A 15,658-nucleotide genomic window follows, 5' to 3' on the forward strand; every position below is an offset into this window, starting at 1 on the left:
AATTCCTGAATAAAACTACTACTGTTATATAAAACATTTTCTTCATCTGTTGATGGGCATTGAGGCTAGTTCTATAAATTGGCTACTATTGTTTCTGTAATTCTGCAAATGTCTGGTGAATTCATAATTTTTGATGTCACTTTATATCTGGAATTGCTAGTTATGAGGAGAAAGACCTAGAATATTCTCACTGATTTTGAGTTACTTTATGAAGTATTTATCATTCCTATTCAAATAGTTTAAAAAAAAAAATCAAAGTAAGTAAGAGCAAACAATCAATGCTTACTGTCACTAAAATCCTGGCCATGACAGGAAGCAGTATCTTTTTAAGACTTTTCCTTTGTTTACAAATGAGCAGATACATCTATACAGTCTTTTATGTTCAAAGTGTTGTATAAACTAGAGTATTCTGAAAATGCCTGTGTGGCAACTGCTAATTGAACAAAGAGCATTCTATCACAGAAAGACAGCGAACTGTAGAAAAAAATAATTAGCCAGCTTTGCAAATTCCTGTGATCCCAGCACTTGGAAAGCTGAGACAGGAGGAAAATCACAAGTTCAAGGCTGGCTTGGATTCCATCATTAGTTGGTTTCAGGACAACCTGAGTTACAGTAGGAGACTGTTTCAAAAAGAATGCTGGCTGCAGTGATGCACATCTTTAATCACAGCATTGAAGGGACCAGGAACAGGCAGTTCACTATGAGTTAGAGGCCATCCTGGGCTATCTACTAGGGAGTTAGTTACAGGCCAGCCAAGACTACATAGCAAGACTCTGTCTCCAGAAAAAGAAAAGAAAGTGATTAGGTAAATAATTGTATATTATGCTAAATGTATATAGAGAAAAGAAAATTTGAATAAGGATTAGTTGTTCAAATTTTGGAAAGCATGTTAGACGGTTTTGTTTTGAAGGCACCTCTTTTTGTAAATCAGACCAGCATTAACTTTTGTTACTTGCCTTAGCTTCCTGGGTGCTGGAATACACTACTATGTCTTGCTCACATTGCTGTTTTACACAAGATGGTTGTATTTAGTTTTACTTTTTGTATGTATGAGTATTTGCCTTTGTGTATGTTCCTATACTATGTGTGTGCCTGGTGCTTGCAAAACTGGAGTTACAGGTGGTTGTTAGGACCTGACATGTGAATGCTTAGAATTGAACTTGGGTCCTCTGAAAGAGCATCAGTGCCCTTAACCTCTGAGTCATCTCTCCAACCCACTATTGTGAAAGGAGAGTGTTAGAGAAGGTAGTGAAAGGTGTTAGTAGACTAGACCATTGATGTAGTAGTGGAGACTGAAGAGAAATGACGGTTTGCTGTTGTTGTTATTTAAATTCCATTTAAAGACAAAACTAACAGGTGGTGATATGGGACAAATACATTGAAAAAGATAAAACATTTCTTTGTGATATCTCAAAAGATTGATGACATACCTTACATACTCTATCGTTTTGTTGTGTGAGTATACATATTACTCATACATGTCTTTATGAGTTATTTAGTTTAAGAGTAGAGTGACTCGAGGGCTGGAGAGATGGCTCAGTGGTTAAGAGCACTGACTGCTCTTCCAAAGGTCCTGAGTTCAATTCCCAGCAACCACATGGCGGCTCACAACCATCTGTAATGAGATCTGATGCCCTCTCACATAAAATAAATAAAATCTTTAAAAAAAAAAAAAAAAAAAGAGTAGAGTGACTCTATGAAGTTTTATATTTGTTTGCATTGAAACTTAACACTCAAAATTGCTCCTGAAAATTCGATGGGTTGAAAGTTTTAAAGCAAGTCTATTCTGAACAAAAATGTCATGATTTTTCAGTTGGATATGGTTTTTTCTTTCACTCTTACCTAAGTATTATTATTGTAGATATTTTTAAAGTCTCTTTTTCTGAGATATTTTTTCGGTCCATTCTTCAAACCATATTTGCAGATGGGAAATAAACGGTGGAATTCCTTAGACGCTCCAGAGTCAGTGTTGTTTCCGTGGGATGTTAAGTCTACTTACATCAGATGCCCTTCATTTTTTGATAAACTTGTAAGTACTGGTGTATTGTTTGATCTTTTAAAGATCAATTTTTTTAAAAAAGGGCTGGGAGAGAGAGAGTTCGTTCAGTGTTTTCAATTTTTTCTTTTTAGACCAAAGAACCAGCTGCATTCCAGCCTATTGAAAATGCCCATGTCCTGTTGTATTTGGGAGACTCTGTCACTACAGACCACATATCACCTGCTGGAAGTATTGCTAGGAGCAGTGCTGCTGCTAAGTACTTGACAAACAGAGGGTATGTATGTGTGCATGCATGCATGTGTGCGTGCATGTATGTGTTCATGTCTCTGGGATGTCGCTTTACCTTCTTCCTCTGTTACTAAGAGGCTTTTCTTATGGTCAGATTCCTATATCCAGTAAGTACATGCTCTCTTAGGGATATTATTGTTGACACATTCATCTTTAGCAAGAATTAAGTAGCAGCTTGACCCCCTTTCCTTACAATGTTATAAATTGAAGTCACTATTTGTAATTTACCTTTATTCAAACTAACAAGTAAATGAAGCTTTTAAAATCTAAAGGAATAACTGATTAGATGCAATAATCAAGCTTAGTTTGACACACCAAGTGGAGCCTGACCATTTGGTTCTCACCAGTTTCCTATCGTTAAATTGTAGCAAATGTGTGCTTCATGGTACTATAAAATATGCATCAGTGAGGCCAGGATTGGTATGTATCAATATCAAGACTGAAAGGATCAAATTTGAATAGCCTAAATATATAGGAGGTAAATTATGTTAAAGATGTTTTACTTGTGTACGTGTGTATGCACCCATGTTTGTGTATGCATCATGTATGTGCTGCCCACGGAGGCAGGAAGAGGCTTTGGAACCCCTCGGAGCTGGAGTTGGGAGCTGCCTGACCTGAGTTCCATAAACTGAATTCAGATTCCCTGCAGGAACAGCAGGGAATTAAATTACTGAGCCAAAGAGATACAGACTTAACACTAGAAAGGCATTGTCATTTCTATGTTAAAAAATACGGAGTTGTTATCACTAAAGAACTGTGTTGGTGTCAGGAAGTTGATTTGTAGTGTTGATTAACTTTTGGACATTATTTGTTGATTGAGCAATTCAAATGGCAAGATTTTTATTGAAATGCTTTATAATAATTGAATCTATGAAGCTTGATTTGACAAAAATACTATAAGGTTTTTTGTTTGTTTGTTTGTTTTTCTTTTTTTTTCGGAGCTGGGGACCGAACCCAGGGCCTTGTGCTTGTTAGGCAAGTGCTCTACCACTGAGCTAAATCCCCAACCCCAATACTATAGTTTTTATTACAAAGTTTCCTCCTAATACAATTTACTGCATTTCTATTTAGTGTGCGTAAACATCCAAGGCAATTCTCTGCATGTACCCTGGGAATCCATAGGCCTGGCAGCAAGTGCCTTGACCTGAGCCATCTTGCTGGTGTTGCCTCCAAATATTTTTTAGCTATGCTTTCTATTCTGGTCATAATAGTAATTATCCTCCACAGAGAAAATCAGTTACCACCTCCTTTAAATATATAGTTTCGTATTATTTCTTTTAATCTAGTGTTTTCATCGCTTTAGAATCTTCTGAAAGTTCAGATATCCAGAGTCTGGCTATACTAGTGCTTCTCAACCTGTGGGTCATGAGCCCTTTTGGGGTCGAACAACCTTTCACAGTGGTTATATACATATCAGATATTTCCTTTATGATTCACAACAGTAGCAGTATTACAGTTATGAAGTAGCAACAAAATAATTTTATGGTTGGAGGTCACCAGAACATGAGGAACTGTGTTAAAGCATCATAGAGCTTTAGGAAGGTTGAAAACCACTGGTCAATATCATTCTATCATGAAGTAAAAAGTTTTTTTAAGTGTACAAGTTCAGAGTATTGAAGCTTCTGTATAAAAGATCGAATGCAGCTGATAAAAATAAAGTTATTGAATGGCAAGAAGTTTTGTTCAGAAATTTCTGGCCTCTAAAACTTCTGAGCGTGGTAGTTGCTTACATGGTAGATTGAGTCTGGAGTATTGCAAATTTGAAACCAGCCTTGGCTTTATATCTAAGTCCTTGCCTTTTCAAGAAAATAGAGTGAGATCTGAGATTTGCCTCAGATTATTAAGGGTGATTAGCTAAGAAACTGTTTATAGATGAGTGATAAACTCGATAAACTCATGTGTAGTTGCTCTCTACTTACTGTGCTAGCTTGAGATTATCTAAACTTGCGGGGATGGACTACAGCCTTTAACAGGTTTTACAACTCAGTAATGTTATCGGTTTCTACGTGACATGAAAACCATCCTTCATAACTTTTATAGCCTTACTCCCCGAGAGTTCAACTCTTATGGAGCCCGAAGAGGTAATGATGCTGTGATGACAAGAGGCACGTTTGCAAACATCAAGCTTTTTAATAAGTTTATTGGGAAGCCAGCTCCCAAAACAATTCATTTTCCATCAGGACAGACGGTAAGGATGTATACAAAAGTGCCTTGGCCATTGCTCACTGGGTCACCTTCTGTATTAAGTGTTTTTCTGTCTGTTTAATCCATAGCTCGATGTATTTGAAGCTGCAGAACTATACCAAAAAGAAGGTATCCCACTGATAATTTTAGCAGGAAAAAAATATGGTTCAGGAAATTCAAGAGACTGGGCTGCGAAAGGACCCTATTTGCTGGTATGGATTCTGAATTTTATATTCTTGAATTTAATTTTTGTACACATGGAGTGACCCGTGGCTCCAACTGCATGTGTAGCAGAGGATGGCCTTGTTGGACATCAGTGGGAGGAGAGGCCCTTGGTTCTGGGAAGGCTCGATGCCCCCGTGTAGGGGAATGCCAGGGTGGGGAAGCAGGAGTGGGTGTGGAGGTGAGGGAGTGCTCTCATAGAAGCAGGGGGAGGGAGGATGAGATAGGGGGTTTATGGGTGGGAAACCAGGGAAGGGAATAACATTTGAAATGTAAATAAAGAAAATGTCCAATAAAAGAAAAGAAAAAAACTTAATTTTTTTTTTTCTTTTTTTTGGAGCACAGGGCCTTGTGCTTGCTAGGCAAGTGCTCTACCACTGAGCTAAATCCCCAACCCAAAAACTTAATTTTTAATGTTCTTTTTTGTCAATAACATATCAAAGTTTATTTGGCTTATTTGGGATTTTTAATATTATTTGAATCACATTTATGAGTTTTATTTTTATTGATCTGAGGTGATATTTTAAATTTCTATTTTTATTTTGCTATTCTGAATTTGATTAAACCTCATTTTTTTTAAAGATTTATTGATTGATTGATTGATTATATGTAAGTACATTGTAGCTGTCTTCAGACACACCAGAAGAGGGCATGAGATCTCATTACAGATGTTTGCGAGCCACCATGTGGTTGCTGGGAATTGAACTCAGGACCTCTGGAAGAGCAGTCGGTGCTCTTAACCGCTGAGCCACCTCTCCAGCCCCCGATTAAACCTCATTTTATTTTATTTTATTTTATTTTGCATAAGGAAGTCTGTATGGAAGCAGTGAAGAGAGAAAAGTCCATCCTAAACTAGCTCTCACTTATAACAATGCCTCCTTTTCACTTAACCTCTGTCAAGAGACTCAGGTGGCCCAATTTAACACCCCTTGACCAAATAAGAAACCTGTCTATTTGTATTTTCTCTGAGGCTATTCAGTTTCTACAAGGACAATAACTTATACAGGAGTCACAGGTTAGCTCCATCCCTGTTTGCAGTCTGGTTTCTCAGGCCATGTGTTATCCCTGTCTCCTGTCATATGTACCCCCCACCCCAAAACCCCAGTGTGCGTCAGTTTATATCTTTCCTTCTCAGTAGGGGTTTTAGACTCCCAGTGAGTGAAAGTTGATTGAGTTGTTTTTAAAATGTTATGTTTGAGCTAGGCGTGTAACACGTCTTTAATCTCAGCACTCTGGAGGTGGAGGCAAGAGGATCTCTATGAGTTTGAGGATAGCCTGGTTTACAAAGTCAGTTCCAGGCCAGTTATGTGTAAGTACAGGGTAAACATAAGGTAGTTGAGCAAGTATATTGTACATTTGTACAGTTCAGATTTTGGAGTAAGAAAGAAGATAAAGAATTGTATGATTAAGGGGGGGAAATGTCCTAAAATGCTTCTGAGACAGTATTTTTTTTCAAGTGGAGAAGCCAGGTCTGGAAGCTCTAGTTCAGTGGCGCTTAACCCTTCTAATACTGTTAAGGTGACCCTAGCGATAAAATTTTCATTGCTGCTTCGTAAGCATAATTTTGCTACTGTTATGAATCATAATGTTGTAAATATCTATATTTTTGGATGGCCTTAGGCAACCCCTGTGCAAGCAGGTTGAGAACCACTGCTCTGGCTCCTTTTCTATAGACAATAAACATTTGCCAAATTAGGACTAGGACTAGATCTAGAGGTCTCACTGTAGCTTATTAATTCTCCAATATTTGAGGACCTTACACTTTTAAATCTGAAAACTTGAGTTCTATTTGCAGATTGTCTCAGACCTTAATAGTGATAGCACTGTCTCTTAATTCCAGTTTATCAGTCTGCCAAGTTAGTTAACCTTTTTATTTTTACTTTTTGTTGTTGTTTTTTGAGTGCTGGCTGTCCTGGAACTCACTCTATAGTCCAGACTGGCCTCGAACTTAGAGATTCACCTGCCTTTGCCTCCAGAATGCTGAGATTAGAGGTGGCCTCTTAATAAAGAGCAATCTATAAAAGGTTTCTGTAGATACCTTATACAGCTCAAATCTCAGTAATGGGATATTCCATCAAAAACTGTACAAAGCCCAAAGTAGATATTTTTTCCTTTATAATATTCACTATAAGGCAGACATAGTGGTACACCCTGTAAACACAGTACACTAGGCCAGAGATCAGGAAGGTTGCCATGACTGAAGCCAGTTTAGGCTATAAATCAAGATCTAATCATCATCATCCAAGAGCCTATAATAATAATAGTAGTAGTAGTAGTAGTAGTAGTAGTAGTAGTAGCAGCAGCAGCAGCAGCAGCAGCAGCAGCAGCAGCAGCAGCAGCAGCAGCTCAAAATCATGAAAAGAAATAAAATGTACATTTATTACAGGGTGTAAAGGCTGTTTTGGCTGAAAGCTATGAAAAGATACACAAAGATCATTTGATTGGAATTGGTATAGCGCCACTTGAGTTCCTCCCAGGAGAAAATGCAGATTCCTTGGGCCTCTCTGGCAGAGAAGTATTTTCTTTATCATTTCCTGAAGAACTCTTTCCTGGAATTACGTTAAATATAAAGGTATTTCAAAGATTCCCAAATATGTCATTGCATATCCTGTACTCAAGGAGAATTGTTTCTAATTGCATGCTAATGTCAGTACATGTAAGCTGTAGCTCTTTCCTGTTAGTTTGTGTATTAGTACATCCATGTTGTCTGAGGACAGTAGAAGGAACTGGCCTTAAAACAAAAGGGTGCTTGGCAGAGAATTGAGGTTCCACTTATATGTGCCGGGTTTTTAGCTCTTTCTGTTTTGATCAAAATATGCCCCAGGCAATACTCAGTTCCAAAGAGAAACAAAAGTTTACCACTCAAAGTTGGAGTAAGATTTTATAACTAAGGGAACAAAGGAAAGGACAGTAGCACTATATGTAATAGACATGTTCTAAGTGGATAGTGTGTGTAAGCGGTGAGTGATGGCTTCCACAGGGAAGCACGGTCTGAGTCGTGCTGTAGACTTGCAGAGGCTGGTAGTTGCATTCAGTATCAGAGATCAAAATACTTGTTTTTCTGCTCTCATTGGGAGGGGGAGCTCATGTTTTCAAATAGAAGTGTATTGGGCAATCAAAATTTGAGAAATTAGAATCAAGAAAATGTGGCAAGAAATCAGGTAGTGAATGTGACTACAGATGATGTTAACCACACAACACTTTGAGGCTCCGACTCACAGGACATCTTTTTGTTTGTTTAAAGACGAGCACTGGCAAAGAGTTCAGCGTGATTGCAGCATTTGAAAATGATGTGGAGATAACTTTGTACAAACATGGAGGATTGTTAAACTTTGTGGCTCGAAAATTCTTATAGTATCTATTCCCCATGGTATCTTTCATGGCTCGTAACTGCAAAGCCTTCTTCTGTGCTGGACCCAGGAATCATTGCCATGGAACTGCAGATGATTTCAGTATACTTCTCTCCTCCATGGATGTAAATGATAACGAATCAACGTAGTGACTAAAATGAAATCTTGATTTTAAATAATATACGAATGGTGCTATTAACATTGCTAAAATCAACGTGTGAAGTGTGTTGTGGAAGAGACCTGTAAGTATGGGGGGTATATTTTATGAGAACATTTTGTAAATAAAGACAGAATTTGAACTTGTGTTGAAGATTCATATGAATAGCCGTTCTAAAGCTGTTTGTTTTGTTTTGCACCTTTAAAACTGGACTACTGTTTGTTGGTTTAAGAATAGCAAGTTGAATTAGAAGAAGCCAGACTAGATCCTAAAATTATGGAAATGGATACCTGATTTAGAAATGAATTTTTAAATGGTTTTCTTTCCAGAATTGAATTGGACACAGTTGGCATTTCCAGTTTGTAATGTAAGTCAGGTTTGGCCTTAGTCTCAATATATCTGCAAGGCATAGAACCTGCCCCAGATCACAGTCCCTCTGACCAGCCAAAATGTCCTCCATGTCTGCAGATAAATGACTGTAAAATACAGCTGATTGTGTGGTGCCGTGTATTAGTAAGAATATATTTCCTATGGTATAGCCCTGTAATTTTTTCAGTAACTTGCCACTATGACCCACTCGCAAGCCCAAATACTGGTATATTAATTTGGACTAGATTTTGCTCATTTTACATGACTGTAACTCCTGTAACCTCAATTAGGAATCACTAGCTGACATTCCACACTCCTTTTATGACTCCTGGAAACAATTTGAGTCAAACTCTAGATTTCCTTTAGACTTATAAATTATCCATCCATAGTTATGGCTATGGATATGCACCCCTAAGGTTTTGGTTTGATTTTTGTTTTTTTTTTTAACAATCCTTTAAGTTGACTCCTTGCTATTTGGGTCTTTCTTTTATCTGGGAAACATCACTGTGTTAATTTCATTATTATTTGTTTTTTTAATTAAAATTGACCCTAAAGATAAGACAGTTGGTGGTCACTGCTGTTTGTGTGTGTGTGTGATGTGTCTGCAGTTGCATTATCTTTTACACCACATCACATGCTTACTCCATGTTTAACATCATTTTTAAAAGGCCGGAAATTAATTTTAGAAAGCCCTATGCCTCTTTTTAATTAAGAAGTTAAACGTAGCAGCAAAAAGTTAAGCATAGTGATTTTTTTTAAATTTTTTTTATCTGATCTGTTCTTGTGCATTGCACAAAATGAAAAGTACTTGTTTTATGCTAAACATAAAGAACTACCAAACCAGTGGGTGAAGAGGGCTGAGGACTTTTCACACAGGATCAGTCGTACAGTCTTTTCAAAATATTTTTCAAATATGTACTTAGTTGGACTAGAGTCTGACAAAACTAGTCTCTTTAGTAAATGTTTTCTTTGCTACTTTGAAACCATACTGTGTTCTGGTAGATGCCATGTATTTGTCTGCGCATATATGTTAATCTGTGGAAGCCTGAATCAGGAATGGAGAATTTACAAGTTGAGTATTAAAATACTGGTACATGCTTTGAAAAAATGGTAATTCCAGATGTATATATGGGGGAAAAAATCTGTCATATTTTGAAGGCATACTTTGCCTGTAGTCTGAGCTACAGGTGTGGACATAAATGTCTGAAAATGGTAAACTCGCTATGAATCAAACATTAATTAATTATTAACCAAACATTTCCAATACAGTAATGGTATAGAAATTGCATTTCAGGAACAAATTCAAGGTTCTCTTAATATCTCACCTAGAAACAGTGACCTAAACTCTTGATAAGCATGGTTTTAAATGGGGGAAGGAAATTAAGCACATGTTCCACTGTGTGCATCTTGTGATTCTGCCTCCAGCCAAATAATGCAAAAATGTGGCACCTGTTTTTATTGTTACTTTTTTGTTGACTATTTTTAGTATTTTTTGTTATTTTCTAAAAATTACCAATATTTGGAGAAAGAAAGTGAACACAAAAAAAAACAAGTCAGTATTTTGGATGCAGCACAGTTACCAACAGCAGCATTTTAGTCTCTTAAGAGCAGTGTGCTCCGGCTGTTGTGTGCCTTACTTGTGCTGCTCATACAGATGAAGGAAAGGAGAGGCCTCCAGCCACCGAACTGCCATTGTCATTACTCCTTGAAGGTTCTCAAGATGGCAAGTACCTGTTAGTACTTGATGAGAGAGAGGCACAGCATCCCTTCACCACACTGCTTGGGTTTTTCACTGGTATTGTCCTAAAAGCTGTAAAGCTAAGAGCTCAGCCAGAGTCAGTTATTTACTTATATGGTGACAATGTAGTGTCCATTCCTCTTCTCCATGGTAAGTGACAGGATGAGGAAAATTGACTTTTTTCAGAGCCTTTTGCCGTTGAGTCTAGAGAGAAGATACTAAGGTGCTGGATAATGATAATGTATTTGATTTGGGAAGTCAAAAAGGAGAAGGAAGTGAACTTTGGCTCTTTTTCATTGGGGTCTTTCCCCTTCAAGGCGACTGTGCTGATTTGTTTTGTTTTTGTTTGTTTTATCAATTTTATGCATTATATGTGACTGTAAAACCATATATATCTCTTAAGTAACTACAAATCATTGTTATTTAAAGCCAACAAAATAGCATAACAGTTTTAAGTTCAATAATGTTAAGTATTGTATAGAAATATATTGGAGGTAAAGTTCAGTTATGAAATTGTGTATATGTTATTGATGCTGTAAATTATTTTTAATAAAGAAAATTGTATTATCACATTGACTAGTCGTATTTTATAGTAACTCAGAATAAAGCATGACTTAAATGGAATGCTATCCAAAAATCTCTCATCAAGTGTGTTCCGTAATCAGATTTTGTTCATTCCCAACATAACATCCAGGATGGTTAATCTTACTACTATATCTCTAAGTTCCTTTCAGTGCTAAGATTAATGAGAATCAGAAGTCTGAAATACGGTTAGTATCCACTTAAGAAACAGTAAATGAATTTAATTCAGGGAGTATCACATTCTAGTCAAGTTATGGAGTTAGTTTAGTATGAAACAGTAATCTGACCTAAATCAGGATCTTCTGTACAAACACAGTCAGGCAGATTAACATTCTAGTGATGGAGAGTGTCCTACCAGGTGATCCATTCTAACACTGAAGTTTGAATGTTTAAAAACTTTATTTCACCAAGCTTAGTGATGCATACAATTTCTGTGCTTAGAAGGCTGAGGCAGGATTGGTTGAGTTGAAAGGCAGTCTGAGTTAAAGCCAAGGCTCCTATGGTAAACACAATTTTTTTTTTCAAACTGAAGCTTCCTGTTTGTAGCTTACATTCATTGAATCTCTTTCTTCCTAATCTGCCTGTTCCTCATTTATGTGATTCACTTGAATACATATTTACTATATAAAGTGCACCTACTAGAGATGGCATATCACCTTCATACCCTATGTCTCTTGTTACAGTCATTGTTAACATTTAGGACAGAATTGGAGAGCTCAGTGATAGGAATTGTGTATTACAGGAGGAGATGGCCTTAGTGTAGGATAGTGGTGGTATATGATCTGGAACCTTCACACTATAGGTCCTGCTAATGGTGTCACTCACTCCTCTGGTGCAATTTCACTGATTGCTTTCCCAAAGCAATTCATGCACTCCCCGGAGCTAGGACCACAGCTCTCTCTCTCCTAAAGTTTTGTAAATATGGTCAGCTCCTAATGATTAGAAAGGATAGTCCAAGGGTTGGGATTTAGGCATTGGTTTAAAACTCGGCATTTAACCGTTAAAAAGGTCACAATTACAGATTCTAGGAAAATATCATAAAAGCAAATACCAATGTAGGCACATCCTGATAGTTTGAATATCCAGTCTTCAGACCAAGAGCGGCCTTCATGTATTTACCACTTGATACCAGTTTTGCTTCCTAATTATAAGTTACTGCTAGTTTTACTAATTTATATTTTTGGTTGTGAGCCTAGCCCTTATCAGCTGAGCCATTTCTCCAGTGGTCTTACTATTTTAATGAAAGTTGGGGGGCTGGAGAGATGGCTCAGCCGTTAAGAGCACCCGATTACTCTTCCAGAGGTCCTGAGTTCAATTCCCAGCAACCACATGGTGGCTCACAACCATCTGTAAAGAGATCTGATGCCCTCTTCTGGTATCTGAAGACAGCTACAGTGTACTTATATATAATAAATGAATAAATCTTAAAAAAAAAAAAAAAAGTTGGGGTAACTGCTGGACTAGGTTAGATATGGTTAGCTCACATAGCATTTCAGTCAATGGCAGAACCACATGTAACTGGCTCCTTGCACTGACATTTGCACAGTGAGATTTCCAAAGATACATTTCACAGAATGTCCCATCAGCACCTTATTAGTACTTGAAAACTAGATCATCTATTTAAAAAAGCAGATACACACGTCATCCTCACCGTCTGTTCATATGGCACCTGAATTTTATGTGTCCATTGTATGTTGGCACTAAACTTTGAACATCAATATCAGAAATACGAAACTACAAGATTGAGCCAGTAAGATGGCTCAGTGGGTAAAGGGTGCTTGCTTGACAAGCCTGGCCACACAACTTCAATCTCCAGAGCCATGTAAAGGCAAGGGGAAGAACTCCCTCCCTCCCCTGCATGTATATGCTTACACAAAGTATTTTTAATACTTTTTTAAAACTACAAGATCATGTTTCCTAGAACACGTTTTATGCTGAGGTTGAACCCAAGGAGTTAAACACCGAACCCTACTCAGTATAAGATCGAGTATTTAATCCCGCAAATTGTTTTTGTTTTACACACACACACACACGGTTTGGCAGCACGCATTAGGAACCTTAAAAGAACAGTTCATCCTAAAGATTTTGAAGTACACAAAAACTGGCAAGGTGTACACATAGCACTTGAAGGTGGCAATAGGATAAGGAGTCTAGCCTGGACTATATGAGACGGTCTAGACCTAAAACTTAACCTGTATAAAAGTTTGTGTAGGAAGGTATCCTTAAAAGTGGGAAAGTGTCTACTTAAAGTGGAAATGGCAAGTTACAGAAAGCATTTTCTCTCTCTCCTGTGTAATAGGGTTTTCTTATGTAGCCCAGGCTGCTTCAGAATCCTGCTTCAACCTCTCAAGTTGCATACCTATCACTATACCGTGCAGTACAGCTCCGAAAAGTGTCCAGGGATGTCTGAGGAAGTGGCTCAGTGGGTAAGAGTACTTGCTTCCCAAACATGAAGAGCTGAGTTCAGATTGACAGAACCCATACTAAAAATGCCAGATTAGTATTTTTTTTCTTTTGTTTTTTTTTCGGGGCTGGGGACCGAACCCAGGGCCTTGCGCTTGCTAGGCAAGCGCTCTACCACTGAGCCAAATCCCCAACCCCAGATTAGTATTTGTGCACGTATCTGCCACCCTAGTGCTGAGTCAGAGGGTGATGGGATAAAAGGATCACTAGACCTTTCTCTGCCTGTCCAATTGGAAAAAAAAAAAACAAAAACAAAAAACAAAAACTCAGAGACCCCGTCTCAAGAGGAAAAAAGCACAGATCCATTACTGGAAGAGACTGAAAATCCCCTTCATCAGTGTGTGTGCATTGGCACATACATGCATACCACATATACACACACATGCAAACAGAATGTCCAAGGAGTGGAAACAGGTATCAACCAAAGAAGGCAATTGTGCATTCTGTTGCTCTGTGCCTTCAGTTTTCACAATTTCAGCGTTCAATCATTCTCTTTTTTTCCAGCCCACGAAGAGAAAGAAAATGGATCAGTAGCAGTTGACTAGTGAGAGAAGGTATGGAGAATTGAGACACTGATTGCAGAGTGGCCTCAGAAAGCAAACATTCCGTTTCTGGTTCCAGGAGACTCAGGCCAAAGTCACCAACATCAGAAAGTGCAGAAAGGTTGTCCCTACTTGAAGAGTAGAAAAGAAATATGCTGGGCAGTGGTGAGGCATTTAACCCTGCACTCCAGAGGCAGAAGCAGGTGTTCCAGGCCGGGCTGGTCTTCAGATGGAGTTCCAGGATAGCCATGGCTACACAGAGAAATTGTTCCAAACCTCCCCACTTCCTCCCAAGCCCCACAAAAAAAAAGGAAAAAAAAAAAAACATATAAGCACCGTATGTCTAAAGGGGGAAAGTCAGTTTCTCATTAGGATAGGTGTTGATGGGGATTGAAGAGACTATACAAGTTAATAATCAGAGGAACTATCACACCCGTAAGTGTGCCAGGACAGGAAAAAACACATGAGATATGCATACAGCAAAATAACATAAGGAGACCAAATTGCAAAGCTGAGTGACAGGTATACAGGACTCTATCTGCAGAGTGTTCTGGTCCATCCAGGAAGGTGGAGAAGGGCATCAAGCTATATGGCCTAGTGTAGTGGCTTGGATATGCTTGGCCCAGGGAGTGGCTTTGTTTGGAGGTGTGGCCTTGCTGGACTAGGTGTAGCCTTGTTGGAGGAAGTGTGTCACTGGGGGGGAGAGGTGGGCTTTGAGACCCTCTAGCTGCCTGAGGATGCCCGTTTTCATCCTGTTTGCCTTTGAAACAAGATGTAGAAAGCTCCTTCAACACCGTGCCTGCCATGCACCCGCCTTGATGATAATGGACTAAACCTCTGAACCTGTAAGCCAGCCCCAATTAAATGTTTCTTACAACCTTGCCATAGTCATGGTGTCTTCACAACAATGAAACTTAGTCTAAGACACCTAGTGTCTTTAAAAATTAAGGTTATCCAACCAACTACCTTGATTCAGAATCCCAGACAAGCTCTTGAGCACTTTCTCATTGTCAGGACTACCTAAATCAGGATTCTAACCTAGTTGCCAGCTCCGAACTGTGATGCTAACAGCCCAGTTGGTGCTGCTTTCTTTCTCTCTTTATTGTACTGAGTTACCCTGCTTGAAAACCGGCACTATCGTCTAGGTCCTGAACTGGGAGTTAGTAACCACGGTCTGATTGAGGGTCTTGCACTCTAGGCTTCAGTTCCCCCAGTACAGACAGTGTAGGTCTGTTTAATAAATGCAGCCTTTTAGGTTTGGAACATGGTAGTACAAAGACAGTGAGCCCCATTTCCTCACAGAGGGACTGACCCTGGCAGTTTCAGGACCATGATTCCTTTCTCGAAAGGATGCACCTCTAACCTCGCTCTATGAAGATGACCTTCAGGATATAAGCTTCCAGAAAGAGAGGGAAAGAGTGAGGAAAGAAGGCAAGATGCGATCTCTCCTGGGGCAGCTTGCTGACAGACCCGTGTTCCGAGTCGCTGCCCAGACTAAACCAACCTGATGGGAATTGACAGATGCAAACTCCCAAGGCCTACTAATTGACTACTTGAGAGTTCTAACTAGAGATCCGAGATTGACAAGGTTGTCGGGTTGCAGACAGCCAATCAGAAGCCAGATCTCTGAACTTTGTTGGGGCTTGGGGAGGGTTGGGCCAGAGTTGTCCGTAATGTGTGATGACTGGGCAGCGGGGATATGGGAGGAGCCAATAGGAAGGCGGGGCTCGCAGCGGCAGCGGGTCAGGCCCCACCTCCTGCACC

The 15,658-nt window shown here is 39.0% G+C and overlaps 1 protein-coding gene across 1 annotated transcript in view; it reads left to right on the plus strand.

Moving 5' to 3' along the window:
* The window catches only part of Ireb2 (iron responsive element binding protein 2), a 46,862-nt gene extending 35,983 nt beyond the window's left edge, over nt 1-10,879 (plus strand). Inside the window, exons 17-22 of the mRNA XM_032911381.1 lie at nt 1,925-2,029; nt 2,131-2,273; nt 4,328-4,475; nt 4,561-4,683; nt 7,080-7,265; nt 7,938-10,879. Of these exons, the coding sequence (XP_032767272.1) occupies nt 1,925-2,029; nt 2,131-2,273; nt 4,328-4,475; nt 4,561-4,683; nt 7,080-7,265; nt 7,938-8,048 (816 nt within the window). The 3' untranslated portion in view covers nt 8,049-10,879. The remainder of the gene's footprint in view (nt 1-1,924; nt 2,030-2,130; nt 2,274-4,327; nt 4,476-4,560; nt 4,684-7,079; nt 7,266-7,937) is intronic.
* The last annotated feature ends 4,779 nt before the right edge of the window (nt 10,880-15,658 follow it).

Source organism: Rattus rattus, chromosome 8 (genome assembly GCF_011064425.1).
Source record: "Rattus rattus isolate New Zealand chromosome 8, Rrattus_CSIRO_v1, whole genome shotgun sequence".
In the NCBI taxonomy this organism is placed as follows: domain Eukaryota; kingdom Metazoa; phylum Chordata; class Mammalia; order Rodentia; family Muridae; genus Rattus; species Rattus rattus.